Here is a 19,487-nt window from a genome sequence, read left to right as displayed (position 1 = left end):
TTGATTCAAACTGATCATAATCCTTTGGTCTGGCTACAATCCAACGCCAAATGTAACTCTAGATTGATGCGCTGGGCACTCTCATTACAACCTTATAATTTTAAGGTCATTCATCGCAAAGGATCTTTGCACAAGAACGTAGATGTTCTGAGTAGAATTAAGTAATGTAACTCTTAGTGTATGTAACCACGTTTAGAATTAATTTTATTGTTTAATGTATGCTCAACTAATGTATTTGAACGTTCTCCATTTCTTTCTTTTTAAATGTAGTGTAAAAGTATTGTTTAAAACTTAAAATTTTTTGGCCTGAAATTTAGAAATTTATAAGAGAAATAACCTTTGCTCTTTAAGCAAATGAGCAAGCCGAGCTTATTAAACTGTCAAATTTTACAGAACTTTTCCCTTCGGAAAAAGTCTCTCCGTTGGGGGAGAGGTTGTAACAGCTTTAAATAGTATTAAAATCTTGTAGTTTAAATAATTTAAATAGATGAACATTAAGTTATTTGTTAATGGCAATATTTGAAACCAGACTCGAGTGCCACATGCGACTCTCGCACGAAGAATGTAATTTATTTTTAAATGTTAGAATATGTTTTCTCTTCTTGTTTGTATGTCGCCATTTTTGAGTGTTAAATAAAAGTTATTGCTGTGTTCCATCATTGGAGTTGCTTATTATCGCCAAAGAAGCATCACAGATTGCATCCTAAGTGACTTAATTACCACGAATGGCCTTAGAGCATAAAACTGAGCTATTTGGTAAAACTTCTATGTAATTTTATGTACATTAGAACCTATTAGAAAAGTACCTATTATTTTATTTTCGTTTTTTGCATACAAATTTTGCCAGAATTAAGAAATCCTTAATTTGCTTCAGATATCACAATGATCCTTTCAGTGTGCACAAAATTTTTACTTTTATGGATGATCTTATCAAGGAACTCATTTATTATCACATAAAATCTAAAAATGACACATTTAAGATATTTGTTTTTATGTTATTATTCATGCTCCTTAGATAAAACGGTAGTTTTCCGTTTTGCCGGCACAAATGGCCTTATACAATATTTAATACTAATGGCATAAAATTGAGCTATCTGGTAAAAATTCTATGTATTTTATGCCAGAATTGAAAGAAACAATCAATCTGATAAGAAATGGCTACGACGTGTTTTGAAAATGAGGCGTAAAAGGTTACCAGAGAGGTTATTCCATTTGGCATCAGTTGTACCACTATTGGCGACTTTATCGCCTGCGCCAGCAAAACGGAAAAGTACCTAATTTTTTTTTTGTACTTGTTTGCTAGGCAGGTACAAATGGTCTTCAGATCTGTTACTAATGGTGAGAGATCAAAAGCCTGAAAAACAACGTGAAAACTCAAAATACAGTAGAGAAGACTAGAATAATTACACGTGTGCAACCTATGCTAAATCATTTAAAAAAAAATTTTTTTTAACAATAAAAAGAATGGTCTAAATTAAATTTTAAGTTAGATGAAAGCTTGTTCACTAAACTTATACACTCTTTTGGAGGAAAAAAAAAAAAAAAAAAAAAAAAAAAAATTGAAGCACCATGAAGGAAGTGGTTGTTTTTGATGAAATTGAATAGCTGATACACATATAATAAAATGATTAAAAAATCTAGGTCATAGTACCTGTTCACGGCTTACAATCACCCACTGAGTGAGTGTTCAAATTAGTAGCTGGTCAAACTGCCCCTGGTGGCAATGCATGCTTGAATTCGTCGAAGCAAGGAGTGGTAGAGGTTCCTAATGTCATCCTGCGACACATTCTGCCACGCATTCATCAGTTGCCGCTCCAGATCTGCAATATTTTGTGCCCAAATCTGGCGGCATACCATGTCTCAGACATGCTCAATTGATGAAAGGTATTAACCACACGGAGACAATCCAGAGATATGTGAGTGGTATGTGGCCTGGCATTATCCTGGTGGAAAATGGCCCCAGGATGACCTGCCATGAAGGGTGATGCAACCGGCAGCATGATGGTATCAACATACTGTTGAGCTGTTGAAGATGAACACACGATGACTAAAGATGACTTGCTGTCATAGGAAATAGAGCCCCACACTATCACACCAGAGGTTATGGCTGTATGCCTTTGTAAAACAAAGGCTGATTGGGATCACTGGCCCCGTCCTCTCCAGACACGAACACGGTGGTCATCTGCTTCAAGAGTGAAGCGGAATCCATCACTGAACACTATATGATGCCAGTCTGTTCGCAACCATGATGATTGGCTGCAACACCACTCCAGACGATTTCACCAATGTTGTGGGTTCAAAGGCAATGTCTTGAAGTCCTCTGTGAGAGTAACACTGCCTCAGACAAATGCAGTGAGATGTTGGACGGTACCACGGGAGGTATAGATGGGTCTATAGTGCGTTGAATAGTCGACAATGATACCTTTTGAGGTGGTTCGGGCCTGGCAAACAATCCTCTTATCTTGCCTCACATTTGTGCTCCTTGGCCTTCCAGAGCCTTCATTTCGTCGGCAATTTCCTTGCAGCAACCATTGCTGCCAACTTCTTTGCACAGCAGTGTCCATATGCTGCAGGTGGCGGCCTATTGCTCGGTATGAGCAACCAGCTTCACGCAACACACAGCTACAATGCGACCATGTTTGAAATCTTTTAGTTGTGTGCAAGGTCTTTGATATCGTCGTAATGGCATCTTTAGTTGTTTCTTTACGGAATTACAATGGCAGCAACAAAAGAAGATAAATTTTCTGCCTCTGTTACTGGTTTTATAGTTTGGGAATTGCGTACTAGAAATGCGTGCTATGATTGCAATTCCTGTTCATTTGCCTTGAAACTTTGATCATTTGCATGTTCAATCAAGATGTTTTTGCATACCAAATGTCGTCACAATCGCAAAAGTCCTTCTTGGTGCTTCGTTTTTTTGCAAAAGAGTGTATTAAGCTAGTTTTGTTCTTCAGCAAAAATAGATATTCATTGATATCCTCTAAATCATGGAACAATTCACACAGTCTTCTGCCTTGATACTTAATAGTTTAAATGACATATCCACAATATACTTAGATTCTTGGAAACTGGCCAATGAAGTTACAGTCAGCCATATTCAGAGACCACCCACTTACCAAGAGCAATTTTATCCATCTTCTTCTCTTAAACATAATAAATAAATAAATATTGAATGCAGCTAAGACTAAGGACTCCTTTTCTTTAAAGGTGATTAATGATAAGAATGTTCAATGAAGTAAATAATTTTGTTTGCATTTTTGTAATTGAGTTTCCAAGTACTACAAAAATGCGCTTTTAACTGAAAGTTTAAAGTTATTTGTCCATAAAAGAGGCCACACTATATGTTTAAACTTAAAAAAAAAAAAAAAAAAAAAAAAAAAAAAAAAAAAAAAACTCAGCACAGAGAAGGTTATCCTATAGCTTTGTTTAAAAGTACAGCATAGATATGACTAGTTCTATTTCATGAATTTAGTAGTCCCTTCTAATAGGTTTCAAAGCAATGCAAGTATTTTGAATTTGCAAAATGGTATGATTTCATTATGGAATCATTTTCAAAGTAATTTATAACTCATTATCTATAGAAAGTAAATCAGATCATATGCTCAGAGTGCACGTCTACTGCAAGACTTTCGATTGAAGTATAATCTACAAAATTCCTCTTTTCAGTATTAAGGAATTTATTTTATGTTGTATAATTTTGTATAACTGGCTAACACATTTAAGATTTCCAACTTGATAAATGTTGCTCATATAACAGGAACATACTAATCTATGTATCTATGTATACAATCATTAAGAATGACAATCTAAGGATCATTATATTTAAACACTTGGCAATTTAACATTAAGACTTTTGACAATTGGAACTGAAATCATCTGAAGCCAATTTTTTAGAGTAAATGATATATCATTTTGGAGAGAATTTTACAAAACACACACGAACACATACATATACCCCCCAAAAAGGAGGCCAGCGTAACTTTAAAAGTTATGCCATTTTAAAATTTTGTTATAAAACACAGCATTAATTTAAGCTGTATATTTGGAGACACTATTTATAAGAAAATAATTATCAATATTATGACTATTTATGTCGGGTTAAAATTGTATTACAAGCATTACAGCCCGCTTAAAAAAAAAAAAAAAAAAAAAAATACTATTCTAGAAGATACAATAAGCGAATGAATGAATGACAAGACATGAACTCCCAAAAGAAAAAGAAAATCAAAAAACAATTTTAGGACATCAGATTATAATCTAAAAGCTTAAGGAGAGTTTCCAATTAATAATTTAAAAAGTATTCACACTTTAAAAATTGTAAAATTTAAAAAAAAAAATTGTTAAACTACAACAGCATGTGGGAAATATATTTATATTTTTGCAAAATCACAATTGTTGCCAAGGGTAGCTTTTAAGATCCTATAATTTCATCCATCAGTTTTAAAGGCAGCATCATGTCTCTGAATTGGACAGAACAATACAGAGGTCACTCTGAAATTTTTTAGATACATGCAGATGATAAATGGAAGAAAAAAAAAATAATGGTTAGATTTGAAAATATGAACTGCTTCTAGCTCAACAGACATTTTTTTATTGGCCAACTGCATGTAATTTAGAGTAAAATAAGTTTTAGGCAGAAGAAAAACTGGAGTTGACACAAGAACATTATCAAGCTATGATTTTAAAGTGGGATTAAATCAAGAAGAATGTGTTTAATGTCTACAATTAGCATTTGGAAATGAAAGCTCATCTTGTGCTACTGTATTAAGATGGTTTACAGAATTTCATAGAGATTGCAACTCTCTTCAGGATGAAGAACACACAGACCTAGTCAGCAGTAATACCGGAAAATGTGTTTGCCATATGATAAATATTAATCGATGATAATCACTGCACCTACCAAATGATACAGAAGCAACTTATCACTGGATCTATCGTGACACGTAAACTTACTCATGAAGAATTGTATATGAAAAAACTAGTTTGCCGTTGGGTTTCCCATAATGTAACATAAAAAGAGGACCATGTCAGAATCAATGAAGAACCCCTTAAATTACTTAAAAATGGTGGTCATCGCATTATTTCTAAAATCATAACCGGTGAAAAAACGTATATACCACTTTATGTTCCAACATGTCAAGAAAGTAAAGTATGAGTCTTTGAATATAACCCCCCACCCACAATGGTGAAAGGCAATATGCCATGAAAATAGTAATTTAATGTATGCCATTTTCTTCAGAAGTACAGAAAGCCATCAAGCTGAAGGACAGCAGACAGTCACTGTCACCTAGTACACCACTAAATGTCTTCCAGAAATTGTTAAAGAAGTGAATGTTAGAGAATTCATGCTTCACCATGACAATGCATCTTCTCATTCAGCAAGATTAAAAATTGAGTTTCTTGAACAAAAACACATCAATGGGATAGAACATCCACCCTATTCACCTGATTTAGCTATTTTTTTTTTTTTTTTATCTAAACAAGAACCTACATGGATGTCGTTTTTATTCTGAAGATGAGATTGATAAAACCAAAAATGCACTTTTTTCATTGATTCCAAGAAATGAATGGCTTGAGGCACTTAATCTTTGGAAAATTCTCCTACAGAAGTGTATTGATGCTGGAGGAGACTACTTTGAACACTCTTAAAATTTCATAACTTTATAACCTAAGTGTATCTCAAAAATTTCAGAGTGACCCTCGTACTTTATATGTTAAGTGAAAACACTGCACTTCTTTCAAAGCACAATAAGAAAAGAGAAGACTGTTGAAAAATCACATTAATCTAGAAATCAATGTCAGTTAACTTAAGAATATTTTATTCTTTTTTAAGACACAGCTTTTATTTCAAAATTACACAAAAAAACTATATATAAACAACAATAATTTTTGAATAGAATCAGAAACTGAGTTTATCGCATTTATATTTCTTCTATGTAGCAGTGCTCAAGTTTAAGCAAGCCTATAACCTCAAAGATTATTTAACTTCAATTATCTAATTGAAAAAATAATAGATTTGTTTAATGAATAAAATTTTGATAAATTTCTCTATTACAATTTATACTTTGTTTTCATATTGCCATTTTTCAAAACTTATCAGTTTAAGATGACTATTTGCTCATAAAGAATGGGTAGCATATATAAAGAAATGCTAACAAAAAATCATTAAACAAAATTGCAATTTTATGCAAACACATGAACGAATGAAGTGAATTCTCATGTGTTTAATGCTTTTAAATCATACTGTTGACAATTCCTATCATTTCTTATGAAACAATTATGGGAATACACATTATTAAAATATGATAGATATATACAATAAGAAAATTCTGATAAAAATGCAGAAAACTTTAAAGGGGATTTTGCTTGTCATTTAAAGAAACAAATTTCAGCTACAGAAAAAGATAGCTAATGATAAGTTTGGAACTTTTTCTTTTCAGACCAGAGTTTTATGTTCTCAATATGAAAAAGAGAAGTTCATTGATTTAATAAATAAGTTATAGTGAAAAAAGAAATTGTAAACTCATTTAGGATAGTTTTTTAAATGAACAAAAAGGATCTAAAACAAATCTATCAATAAATATGAGAGTCTTTAACATTAAAGATTAGAAAAATAAAGATGGAATACCTCCATAACGATTATTTCCTCCATATGGTGCAGGTCCAGCTCCCATTGGCTTAGACGAAGAATTCAAAAAAAGTTCAATATATCTGTGCTCTGTAATTAATAACTGGATTTTAATAGATATTAAAATACACGAGAATAAAATAATTAAAATAAAAATTTTAAATTTACACTTCTAGTTCATACAGTAAAACCCTTGCCAAATGCACTTTAACTCCTGCATTTGGCAAGGGTTTCATTAACACATCGTGTATGCGGCAAAATGGCAACAAAGTTAACTTTCTATGGGAAAAAAAAAAAAAAAAAAAATAGCTTAGGTAGAGTTAAGATTACAAAAATATGTATCATTTGTACAAAATTAAGCAGAATTGTAATTAAAAAGGAAAAATTAAACAGACATTAAATGAAACGCTATCAAATACTATTTAATAATTAGGTATATGATACAATTATTATTTTTTTAAATAGCTGGTGAATTTTATTTGGGACAATGTCTGATGCAACTCATTAGATGTTTCACTGTAAGGAGTGCAAAGTGTTCAATACCCCTCATAAAGTGTTGTTCTCATCTTTCTTAATTTAGGTCAATCTCCATTACAAATTCTGACTGTTTCTGTGCCAGCCTCTTTTTTTTTTTTTTTTTTTTTAAACAATTTTTTTTTAAATTTTTGCGCATTAAGGCTCTTTATCTTCTTCACTATTGTTGTTTTCATAGTCTGATAATGTTATAAGATCGACCAATTGTTATTTCATAATCATCATTCTCGAATCATTTTTTGATTTCTCCTTCCATACCTGAAAATCCTTTGCTGCCTATTGCTTTTGTGATTTGTGCAATTTCCTTGGTCTCATTTTTAATTGATAGAAATCCTTTAAAAGTGTTGACAATTTCCGGCCAGAGTTAATGCTAACAAGTATTTACAGTTGAGGAATAATTCATATGTTCTCATGCAACATATTTTCTTTGCAATCTCTTAAGATGAAATGTTTCCAAAATACCATTAGTGTGTTGTGCTTTCCTCCGTGGTTCAGAAATGTATAAATATGCCTGACATAATTTTAATGACTTTATGATTTCTTGATCTATTGTTTCGATAAAGAAGTGATGATGTTCGACTCCGCATTTGGATGCAATATTTGTAAGGGCTTTAGCACCACATTTTGAAGCATTATCAAGAATTAAGAGCATTTTAAAATTCAGATTTTTCTGTTCTAAGCAAAATTTGACTACTGCAACAACATAGCTGATGTTCTACAGCGCATTGCATGTATTTGAAATTCCATGTTAGATAAATTAAATGGAGACAATTAAGATAACACATAACAAATCTTTCCACAAATCTGCATTTAGCATGGGTTTACTGTATATGACATGTTTCTTATCTTAATTTTATAAAACGACTTCTTTGAAAAAGTAATTAGCATTCCTAAATTAAATGCCTCCTTATAATTAACTTTGAATTTTAAAGGTTCAAGAGATATGCAAATATTGCATCTTAACACACTCACTGCCATCTCTGACATGAGTGATGGCCTAGTGGCCAATCAAAAAAAAATATCTTGCTTGTGTTATGTATATACACTGCTCGACATTGAAAATGCAACACCAAGAAGGGGTGGTCAGAAATTTATGCAAATTTTGGAATAGACGCACGTCACTGAGTTATGCAAATGATGTGAAATGCGCAGCTCTCCGACGCATGTTAAGTAAGATATAAGGGAAGGAACGTGCAGAATGGGCAATATTCATGTCGTTATTTCTGCCAGATGAATTATGAAAGAAAGTTGGTTTTTGTCCCGGAGGATACGTGCAATTGGAGAGAATGCCAGGCCGCCATCAACGAAGGCACTTCCAGCCAGATTTTACAAGGGGTATGGTGATTGGACTGAGAAGGGCGGGTTGGTCCTTACGTCAAATCGCAGGTGATACCCACATGGATGCGAGCACGGCGCATCGGCTATGGCGAACATGGTTGGAACAAGGAAATGTGGGAAGAAGAAGGGGTGCAGGTGCAGCCAGAGTGACGGTAGCACGCATGGATCAACGCATCCTCTGACAAGCTGTGGGGATCCCGCAAGTCACTTGTACCACGATTCTGCAGCACGCGTAAGATACCTTGGATATTCCCGTGTTGACCAGAACCATTTCCCGTCGATTAGTTGAACGTAACCTGCACTCATGGCTTCTGTTAAGAAGACTGCCATTGACCCTACAGTATAGACGGGAACATTTAGAATGGTGTTGGACTGGAGCGATGTAGATGACAGAACGGTGAAATGTTGTGTTCTCAGATAAGTCACGCTTCTGTTTATCCAGTGACAGTCGCCACGTATGTATGTGGCGTGGACGTGGAGACGGATCTAATCCGGCAGTAACTGTGGAACGCCTCACTGCGCGACAACGTGCCATAATGGTTTGGAGTGCTATTGCCTATGATTCCAGGTAACCTCTAGTTCACATTCAGGGCACTATGATGGCCCAATGATACTTGGATAATGTACTGTGGCCGGTGGCAATCCCCTACCTTCAGGGGCTGCCTAATGCAAATTTTCAGCTGGATAACGCCCGACCACACAGTGCTCGCATCTGCCAATATGCTCGGCAAGGTATACAGATGCTTCCCAGGCCACCATACTCTCCTGACCTATCACCAATCAAACATGTGTGGGATGTGATTGGACACCGTTTGCAGACTCTGCCCCTGCCTCATTCAGAAGACGAACTGTGGCAAATGGTTGAAAGGGAATGGAGAGCCATCCCTCAGGATACCATTCGCACTCTTAATGACTCTATGCCTAGACGTGTTTCTTCGTGCATCGCTGTCCGCGGTGTCCTATATCCTACTGAACCGGCGTCTTTCTCGCTCTGTATTCTGATTATCATTTTGAAATAAAGATCGCTTATTGCTGCTTTCTCTGTCTTTTTTCCGAATTTCATCACTTTCTGATCACTCCTTCTTGGTGTTGCATTTTCAATGTCGAGCAGTGTATTTTATGACAACACATTTTCATTAATTTTTGTACAATCTGTGGGCTTAATGATAAACTATTATCAAGGAAAAAAAAATGTGGCCCTGATCAGAGTTGGCAGAATTGATAGCAACATTTTATAATTTTCTGTTGCTAGGATGCACCTACTACTCTTATGTTGTTCAGTTGCAGTTTTTTTATTATTATTATTTTCTGATATAATTCATTAAGTTTTTAAGTATGTTTTCATAAATATATTAAATGATGAAAACATTATTTATCACATGAAAGTTCATAAAGGAAATGAAAAGCTTTATGAGAAAATGAAAAGAAGTACAAATAATGGTTATTGCTTTAAAATAAAGTTGTCAAAACATTCTACACACAGTCCTAAGTTTATCTAATTTTTCATAATTAAATTTGTAACATATATCTAAAAGTACATAAGTAGAATGTAATTCTAAACTACAATTATAAAATATCATGAAATATAATTAGATGCCACACCAAAGTGTGCGTGCATGGGGGGAGGGGGGGAATTGCTTTTCATCAACTTTTTTAACACACTCAATCATTTAAAAAATGAAAGAAACTAGCTCTAAATGAAGCCAACAGCACATGTGGTCAATACTACTCACTATGATGGAAGTTGACTGTGAACACAATAAAAAGTTGAATGTTATAAATGTTTGATGCACTTAATTAATTACAACCAAATATACGAGGGTTCTCTGACTATGGTATGATTATTTGAGCACACTTGTGATTAATTTGCCCAAATAACTGACACTTCATTAGATTACTTACGCATATTTGCTTTGTCTCTTGTCATAGCTTTAACAGCATCTTCATGAGTGGCAAACTCAACATCGGCTTCTCCTGATGGACGGCCACTTCTGTCATTACGTAGACGGACACTCACAGGCGAAATATTTAAAGGCCTAAAAAACTGACATAAAAAGGTTTAAATTAAAAAGTGGTAATAATGTGAAAAAATCAACAAGCATATAGTTACTGAATATAATTGAACTATCATGTTTAAAGGCAGGTAGGAAGGCAAGATATAACAACAAAGTACACAAAAGTTTGTTACATTGGGAAGAATATCTTTGTGAAAGACTTTCTAAGGAGGATTAGCTTATATTTTTATTACACTCCTATTATTAATCATAATTAATCACTAATTAGTACATACTGCAACAAGGGTGAATTTAGAAATATAGTGAAAGCCAAATATATATTGAAAAAGAAATCAGTTATTTCATAACATACACAGTAGAATGACCACTTAATATGTGAATATCTATAATCCCCATTAAATTTTTTTTATTAACCCACCAAATGTAAAGGTAATTTTTTTATACGTACAGGTACTTTTAATAAAAATATACTACATTAATAAAATCTGATTGTAAAATTGAATGTCTATTTTATTTATTATGAAATTATTTAGCATTTTCTGTGCTTGTTCCATACTCTCTTTTCATAATAATCAGGGAATTATGAATCCCGACAATTTCTGTTCCTTTTAAATAATCCCTACTTTTGATGCCTATTCTGTTACCTTTCAATATTAATCTTGAATTTATGTCCATAATTAATTTTAAAACTAGCGGGCAAGGCCGGTATAGAAACATTTCAGTAGATATCAAATGTAAAGAAATATTTCAGTACGAATAATACCAGTTCATTCTTTCCAAGCAACAACCACTTCGTAAATAATTTTTTTATTATCAAATCACAGGTTAATATGTAGGACGTCAAAATTAAAATTTAATGTAATATAACAACATTTTCTCAAAGTCAATAAAAGAATTAATGTGTCATTAATATATCGTGTCAATTATACTAACCTGAAACAAAAAAAAGTTCAAACAGCAGCTATTTATTTAAAATGCTGATATTAATGAAAAATTTTGACATACAATGGCGTCATATGCAATTATGTGCTTTTTTTTCAGTGTGCTTTAACAGCTTGTCTGGTGCTTTCAAGCAATAACCCAAAACAGAAAATTAAAAGATCTGAAATGCTACAATTTTAATTTCACAATAAAATTTCACAAAAGGATGAAAAACATTATCGTAGTTCATAATACACTTTTATGAATTATGGAATAAATATTACTAAAAAGAAAATGTATTAAAAATAAATTACAGTTGCAAAAGCTTAAATGCAAGAGTTGTAAAAAAAATAATTTCCACAATGATCATAAATCATTCAAAAGGCTAGAGTATTTTCATGCCATACTAGGTGAATAAAAAATAAAATAATTCAAAATAACATGCAATAAAATTATGCATACAAAATTTTTATTCTTTTAACACATGATAATAACTACCTTTGACATACTACGCATGCACGAAAATGCTCTGAAATTCGCCTTCCAGAAAGGCAAAATCGAATTGGGTACCACATTTGACACACTTATCAATTTCGTATAAAGCGCCAAACACAACGCGCCAAATAAGTGGGTGATTCTGCACTTTAGCCAAACTGTTTGACTAAGTTGTGCTTGCTAAGGAGTATTTTGCAGTCAAATTGGGAACAGTGGAAGCAAGAAGAGTCTACTAAAAATGTGATTTCTTCAAGTGAAGAAAAATGAGTCAGGCTGTTTGATAACTTCAAGGAGAATCACATAGCAGTCCCCAATCTGAAAAAGATTGTTGAGTATGTCTTCTGCTTACCTGGGACATTAGCACCAGTTGCGAGAGCATTTTCTTTGATGAACAATGCAAAATAATTCAAAATAATATGCAATAAAATTATGTATACAAAAGTTTATTCTTTTAACACGATATAACTGCCTTTGCTAGAGATATTGAATTCATAACCTTGCTTGCAGCCTTTCCTTAAGAATTCGAACTAGTATGAACTAAAAACTTGTAATAAATAATCACATTTCCCTGCAGATGCAAATGTGCTGTAAATGGTTAGTACATTCAGCAAGTAACTGAAAGATCTGCAGTCCAAAGTCTGCCAAAGATGCAGTTGAATTTTTATTCATCTGGATAAAAAAATAAAAAATTTTATAGCCTTAAACTACAATTCTGGAGTTCTAACTAAAAATTTAATAGACAATAACTCATCACTATCTAGATGTACAGAACTGGTAACTTTTCTGCTGTTTAATTCGCTATTCATGTAACTGTTTCGATAAAGGAGGAAGAATGGAAGGAATTATTTAGTAAGTTTTTTAAACTTTATGCAAAATACAATGGTAGGGGAAAAAAAGTACTCAATGAAGTATTTAAAATTAAAAATTTAAATACTTAATAAAAGCATTCAGTTAAGTGAAAATAAAATGTCATTTCAGGAAATGTTCAAGAGAAAAAGATTTAGATACTTTTGACTAATGGTTAAGTTATTTAAAATTTTATATTTCATACTTTATATCTTACAATTCAAAATTACTTTACATTTTATAACAAGCTTCACATGCACCATTAAAGCATGGGTGTATTCATAAAAATTCTATAAATTATTAAACACTTTTCTTTATATTAGTTTTTTAATTAAACTTTTAATACCCAGTTTCAGACATGAAAAGCAAATTAAAAGAACTTGAGTACAGAATGTGAAGTAAACAACAATATAGATATAAAAATGTAGCTACATACATCATATATATCTTGTTCAATAGCTCTAAAAGGTAGTCCCCGCATATGAACACAATGCCCAGTACCACCAAAAGATCTCCCACCAACTGGTCCAAATCCACCTCCAAAACGTCCATTCATAGGACTATTCATGCATCCTCCATAGCCATCTGATAAATAAAAATACAAATTTATTCATTTCAAATTCATCAAAAAACAACAAATAAAACTTGAATATTTTTGACAAACAGAATAAAAAATCACATTTTTAAACAAAACATAAATCCATACTGACCGGCACTTGACTTGGCTACAGTGCTATGGGTGCCACCGGGACGCGATCAATAATAAAATATATAATTAGACTAAATACTGATACTAATAAATTTTTAAAAAGTTCCATTGTTACTATAATGGTTTGAAGAATAAAAAATCATAAAAATTTAAATTATCGCAAAAATGGTCTACAGATGTTTGGGTGTTGCCGGTGACCCCCAGCATGAAAAATGCATTAAGCATGATTATATAACTCACATTATCTTCTGTAGATAATATATCAACATAATATACACCGCATAATAAAAATTTCAAGTTGACGTCATGGGCAAACCACGTCAAATGCGTGCAGCAGTCAACGTGTTAAAATACCACAATCAAGAAAGCATTCGACAAACCCAAAATCTGCATATATACAATATGCAATACAGCACATAGGCATGCCATGGAAACGAGTAATAATATTTAACATAAAAAGGCTATCCATTTCTTAAGTCCCTCCATGAAGCTATCTACTAAGAGGAAACTGCCCAATTAAAACCCAACACACAATGTACAACATTTGCTCAATAGATAAGATACTCTATTTCCACCTTTGCCAGCACATAATGAACAAATTTGGCCCTTGGTCACAAATTGACACAAAACCAATATTAGTAGCTATAACAAATGAATTTTGGCAAAAATGGAAATCTCATAGACTGAAACAACCGAAGCTGCCATCCACAGGTTATTTCACTCAATGTTTGGTCACACAGCAACAGTAATTGATACTTATGGTCATTACATGTGTTACCGAGCTCTAAACAATCTGTGTATCCTAGCTACTAAAAATTTCAATCATTTGATCATCCTCATAACTGTAAAATAAATATGCTTTTATTATTATCTGTCTTCTTTGATGTGAAAACTTTAATGGCCAGCAGTTTATATAACACAGTAGAATCTTAGAATTCAGGAAATGTATTAACCTGTGATAACAAAAGCATACAGTTACACTGCACAAAATGCACTCCGTTACCCCTCCTCTCTATTTATCCACCATCTGCAACCCTTTCATCTATCTTAAATGTATGTATCTTCTTCATGATCTTCCATCAACTGAGTTTTAAGATCACAGAGTTTCTTGCCTAAAATAGTACTTAAGTCCTAGCCTACTCAACTAAAAGCCTCTTTCTACTGATAAAACAAAATCTAGGCATTTTTCACTTTTGTCAACACTTTATCGACCGCTAGCGGTTCAACAGCATTCCAAACGGTTGCTCAGCTGCAGATTCTCGCTGCCATCACCACTATCACTTCCTGAATAACTACCTGTCAGGACAATCTGATAAATCGTCTAAATAAAACTCTCTTGTACCATTTTTTTCGCTCATCGTGAACGGTTAATTTTTTAAAAATGGTGAGAAAATGTGGGACAGGGTTGCCCCTCAAATAGGAGAATGAAATTCCCTGACATTTCTAGGTGTGTTTTAAGAGAATTCCAGTCTATCTGCATAATAGACATTGGCTGTGCTAAGAAGTAAATTAATTATGGTACCGCTTGAAAACACAAAAATTTGCTAATGACATATGACTTATATATATTTTTATATAATACCCAAAGCATTACTATTATAACTATAATAGGAGTTCTCCACTGAAGACTGAGATTAGAATCTGCTTAATCTGGATTAATTTTTTTTTTTTTTTTTTGCAGACATTTTGCAGCTAAACAAAAGAAAAATCTATTTAAAGATATTTTTTAATAAATTCAGGTACTTTGCATTTATTTATTCGCATACATAAGCAATAAATATGTGTGCATTAAATTTTATGATGGTATGACATCACACTGCTAGAATTAATTTCAGGATTATGGCAGAGAAAATTTCCTGAAATCTGAAAGTATTATTTAATAATAATAAATAAATTTAGAGGGAAGAAGCAACATTAAATGATATGAATAACATTAAAATAAAGATAATTATTTAAAAATTGAATTAGAATAATAAACGACATTTTGGCGACTATAGTTATATTAAATGGTTAGCCTAGGTAACTCATTACTATTTTTTTATTTTACTGCAAAATGGCAAATAAGGTATTTATTAAAAAAAGGGGGGGTTACAAGATTTAGCAGTAAAATCCTAGTATACGGCTACTGCCTCGGCACGACTTTGAAAATTGTCAGCAACACTAAAATGACCCGTTTATTGCTGATCATAATGTCTCCAATTCCCATGTATACGATACATGGAGGTTAGAATAGAATACGTGAAAACTATTCTAACCTCCATAGTATCCTATACTAGGATTAAACCGATTTTATTTTATATGAGAATATATATTTTCCTTAGTTCAACATGCACTGCATATGCGCATGCGCATCTCTTGATTCTCGAGGTTACTGGAAACTTGCTTTGCCTTTCTAAAACACGATCTAATTGGAGCTGCAAAAATTGCCTCTATGTCAGTTGGGCGAATGACGTTCACGGGTACAAAATTCGCCAAAAAACTGATCGCTTCCAACATCAGCACAAAACTTGCTTTTTGGGGGGGGGGGATCACCGTATGAAACTTCCTGATTTATCCAGATTTGGGCTAAAATATTTAAATTCCTTGACTTTTCCCTGAATTTTTTGGCCAATTTTCGAATTTCCTGACTTTTTCTGATTTTCCAGGTAGCGTGGCAACCCTGTGGAAGTTTACGAAGCAACACACTTAACGCAAGTGAGCAATGTATCTCAAACTAAAAATAAAATGCAGATGATATAGCAAATGGCAATTGTTTATTGCCATGGCTACTGATTGATAGGCTATTTTTAGGGAGCCCCGAGAAAAAGGCAATTACTAGGCTAGTTGGTTGGCATTGGCGAAAAAAGCCGATTAATAGGCTATCGGTCGGTAGGCGTTGGTGAAAAAAAGCTGATTATTAGGCTATCAGTTTATAGGCATTGCCGAAAAAAAGCCTATTAATAGGCTATCGGTCGGTAAGCATTGGTGAAAAAAGTCGATTAATAAGCTATCAGTCGGTAGGCAATTGAGTAAAAAGCCAGTTAATAGGCTATCGGTCGGTAGGCATCGGCGATAAAAGGCCAATTAATAGACAATTGGCGGATAAAGTGTTAGGTAAAAACAGCACTAAAGGTGCATTACAGATGATCACAAAAGTAGTTTGTAGCAACACTCTCAGTAGCTAGGCAAAGATTGAAAAAATATATCATCACCCAAGGGAATTATTTTTTAAACAAATGTACACAGCATTTTAAACAATTAATGGTATAGAACTATATGGTATGTCCCAGAACTCTGAGATTCCGCTATTATATATGTGAAGAAATATTTAATTTGATAGTGTGAAATGTCTTTCAAATGAGATGGTTTGGAAAGAAATACTATATGTAAAAATTAACTGACTTTATATGAAAAAATAACTGTTATTATATATGTCTCATTTAGAGGATTTTGAAGTCACTTAAAGCTCAATTTTTTTATTAAAGGAAATTTTTTATTTTCAATTATATAAATATAAACCAGTGCTCCGCAACCTTTTCTCACCTGCGACGCACAAAAAATCTTTCTGGAATTTCGTGGCACACCAAAGAGTTCCGAGTTATCAAGGAAGTGCCGAAAAAATTCAAATGCTGACACACTTACAATCACACACACAACCACACAACAGTGAAATATATAAAAACATTTAAAATAGATATTATTAAGGAAAAAAATTGTCACTGTGTATTAAATACATGATAAAAAATTGCAAAATGTCAAATACATGTATTTGATTGCGGCACACCTATATCCTACTCATGGCACACCAGTTGCGGAGCACTGATATAAACAACGCCCGTATAAAACTTTTTTTCCCTATTTAGTGCATAATTTCAGAGAAAAATAATTAATTTATGATAATTAAAAATCCTGTAGTGAATGACAATACCCATGACTTCTTGAGAGTAAATACTACAGCAGAAATTTCTAAAAGCAGTGATTTTATAATATTGAAATGATATACATTTCATCATTCAATGTGACATCATATTGAGAATCACATGGTGATGATTCTGGTGATGGAATGATAGTTAACAAGATGCAAAACCAGAATTCAGAATAACTATGACTTGGAGATTCAGTACATTGGCAAACTCAATCTGCTGATTTTACATCCTTAAATATTTAGTATGGCATGGACTCAAAAGGCAAGTTTAAATTTACTGATGACTCAGAAAACATGTACCAGCTTGTGCAAAAGTATAGTTTGACCGTCTTGATTGCAACATTGGCTGACATTTTGCCAAAACACACAGAATTGTCCAAAAGAGCAGAGCGTTAATTATCTGCTGCAAGGTGAGAGGTCACGTGAAAATTCTCTCTTGGCCGGAAAAAGGGAATTTATATGACCCAGGGAGGGAAGTCCCCACTGAACCAAGAGAAGGAATCCTCCAAATTCGGATAATGCTGTTGTCATTTGTCTTTTGCACCTTTGTTCCCCCCTTTTTTTAAATATTTACAGAATGCTAAGATTTGCATTGGTTTGCAGCCCAGAAACCAAGAATGTTGAAAGTTTTCATAACTTATGAATTTTATATGAACAATCTGTATTTAATCGAATATTTTCAAAGATAAGATCACTAAAAATCATGGAACTATATTTTTTAGTCGAAGTATTCTTTTTGCAGGGAAAAAAGAAAACCAGTCAATAGGTTTCCAGCATATCAGCATAGATTTCTTAAAAGTAATTTTGTCTCCTAATGTTTGCGCCCTCTAACACCACAGAAATAAAAAGGGAAAAAATAAGAATGGAAAAAGTCTCTACAACATGATTCCACCCTGATTCCTATTTTGAGAATAAATTGGTCCAAATGGCGCATGCGTGTGTTGCAAAGGTGGTCGAACTATATGTGTTATTAGAGAGAGAATTAACTTTATGTGCACACCATACTTTTCTTTAAAAAAAATAAAAAAAAAAAGAGAGAGAAAAGTTCATTGAAACAGGCATCACATTCAGCATTTATAAAAAAAATATAAAAACTCTATTAGTTGCTTATAAAATAACATGACTTGCTATTATCAATATTTATTTTTAAAATATCTGTAAAACTGTTTTCTAAATAAATAAGAAAGGCTTTCAAAAATCAGATCTTTTAAAATGTCTTTCATAAATAACTTACATAACAATCATCTCCCCTCTTAAAGTTGATTTACTTTTTGTAATATTTCTTATTGAAACATCTCATTTAAGATATTTCACATTATAAACTTATATGGCCTCCCTATTCTGATATGTTATAATTATTATCTTGATAACGGAAAAAGCAAACATACCCATATTACCAAATCCTCCACCACTAAAACCATATCCACCATAGCCATTACCATAATTACCAGCAAAGCCATTATATTCATCGTCCATGAAACCTGGAAAAATAAAAATATTATGTGATCAACATAACGGACTTTTTAACATAATTTAAAAAACACATCATGAATAAATTTCCCAATAAATTATTCCTGTTGATTTGAACAACAATTTCAACAGTTATAAATCTTTAGTACAGTTTAGCAACAAGGCTCTTCAGAATAATTTATTACTCATAGTTTTATTTTCAGAATGCTTTCATAACATTTATTTTTAGACGATACTTTCAAATTTCATTACAAAGGTTGCTTTTGCAAGTTAGAAATTGATCTTTATAAGAATGCCACCTTTATGCCAGGGCACCCTTATGAAGGTCAGTCTTTTCAAATTGCAACTCGCCTGTATTTAAAGAGCATTTGAAAAAAAAAAAAAAAAAAAAAAATATAATAATAATAATAATTAAAAAGCTGCATTCTGAATGCATATCTTATCAATCAAAGCTGGCATGGCAAACCAGCAACAATATATACAGACTTAATTAGGCATTATCAAGGTGCTGAAATGCAACCTGATTTAAAACGTTGTTAGAACCTCAAAATAATAAATTTAAAAAAAAAAAAGGGAGAGAACTGTTACAAATAATACTTCTAATGAAAATTAACAACTATTTCATTA

At 32.8% G+C, this 19,487-nt stretch overlaps 1 protein-coding gene across 2 annotated transcripts in view; it reads right to left on the bottom strand.

Annotated features, from left to right (window-relative positions):
- LOC118184477 (heterogeneous nuclear ribonucleoprotein H-like) overlaps positions 1 to 19,487 on the bottom strand; it is a 135,856-nt gene that overhangs the window by 9,594 nt on the left and 106,775 nt on the right. For both annotated transcript variants that reach the window (XM_035354151.2, XM_035354152.2), the window contains exons 7-10: positions 18,779 to 18,871; positions 13,214 to 13,362; positions 10,403 to 10,544; positions 6,629 to 6,718 (exon numbers count right to left, since the gene is read on the bottom strand). In XM_035354151.2, coding sequence (XP_035210042.1) covers positions 6,629 to 6,718; positions 10,403 to 10,544; positions 13,214 to 13,362; positions 18,779 to 18,871 — 474 coding nt within the window. The remainder of the gene's footprint in view (positions 1 to 6,628; positions 6,719 to 10,402; positions 10,545 to 13,213; positions 13,363 to 18,778; positions 18,872 to 19,487) is intronic.

This window comes from Stegodyphus dumicola, chromosome 8, assembly GCF_044657685.1.
Source record: "Stegodyphus dumicola isolate Sdum_Otavi_A_Nest chromosome 8, ASM4465768v1".
In the NCBI taxonomy this organism is placed as follows: Eukaryota; Metazoa; Arthropoda; class Arachnida; order Araneae; family Eresidae; genus Stegodyphus; species Stegodyphus dumicola.
This window is presented reverse-complemented; position numbering and strand designations above follow the sequence as displayed.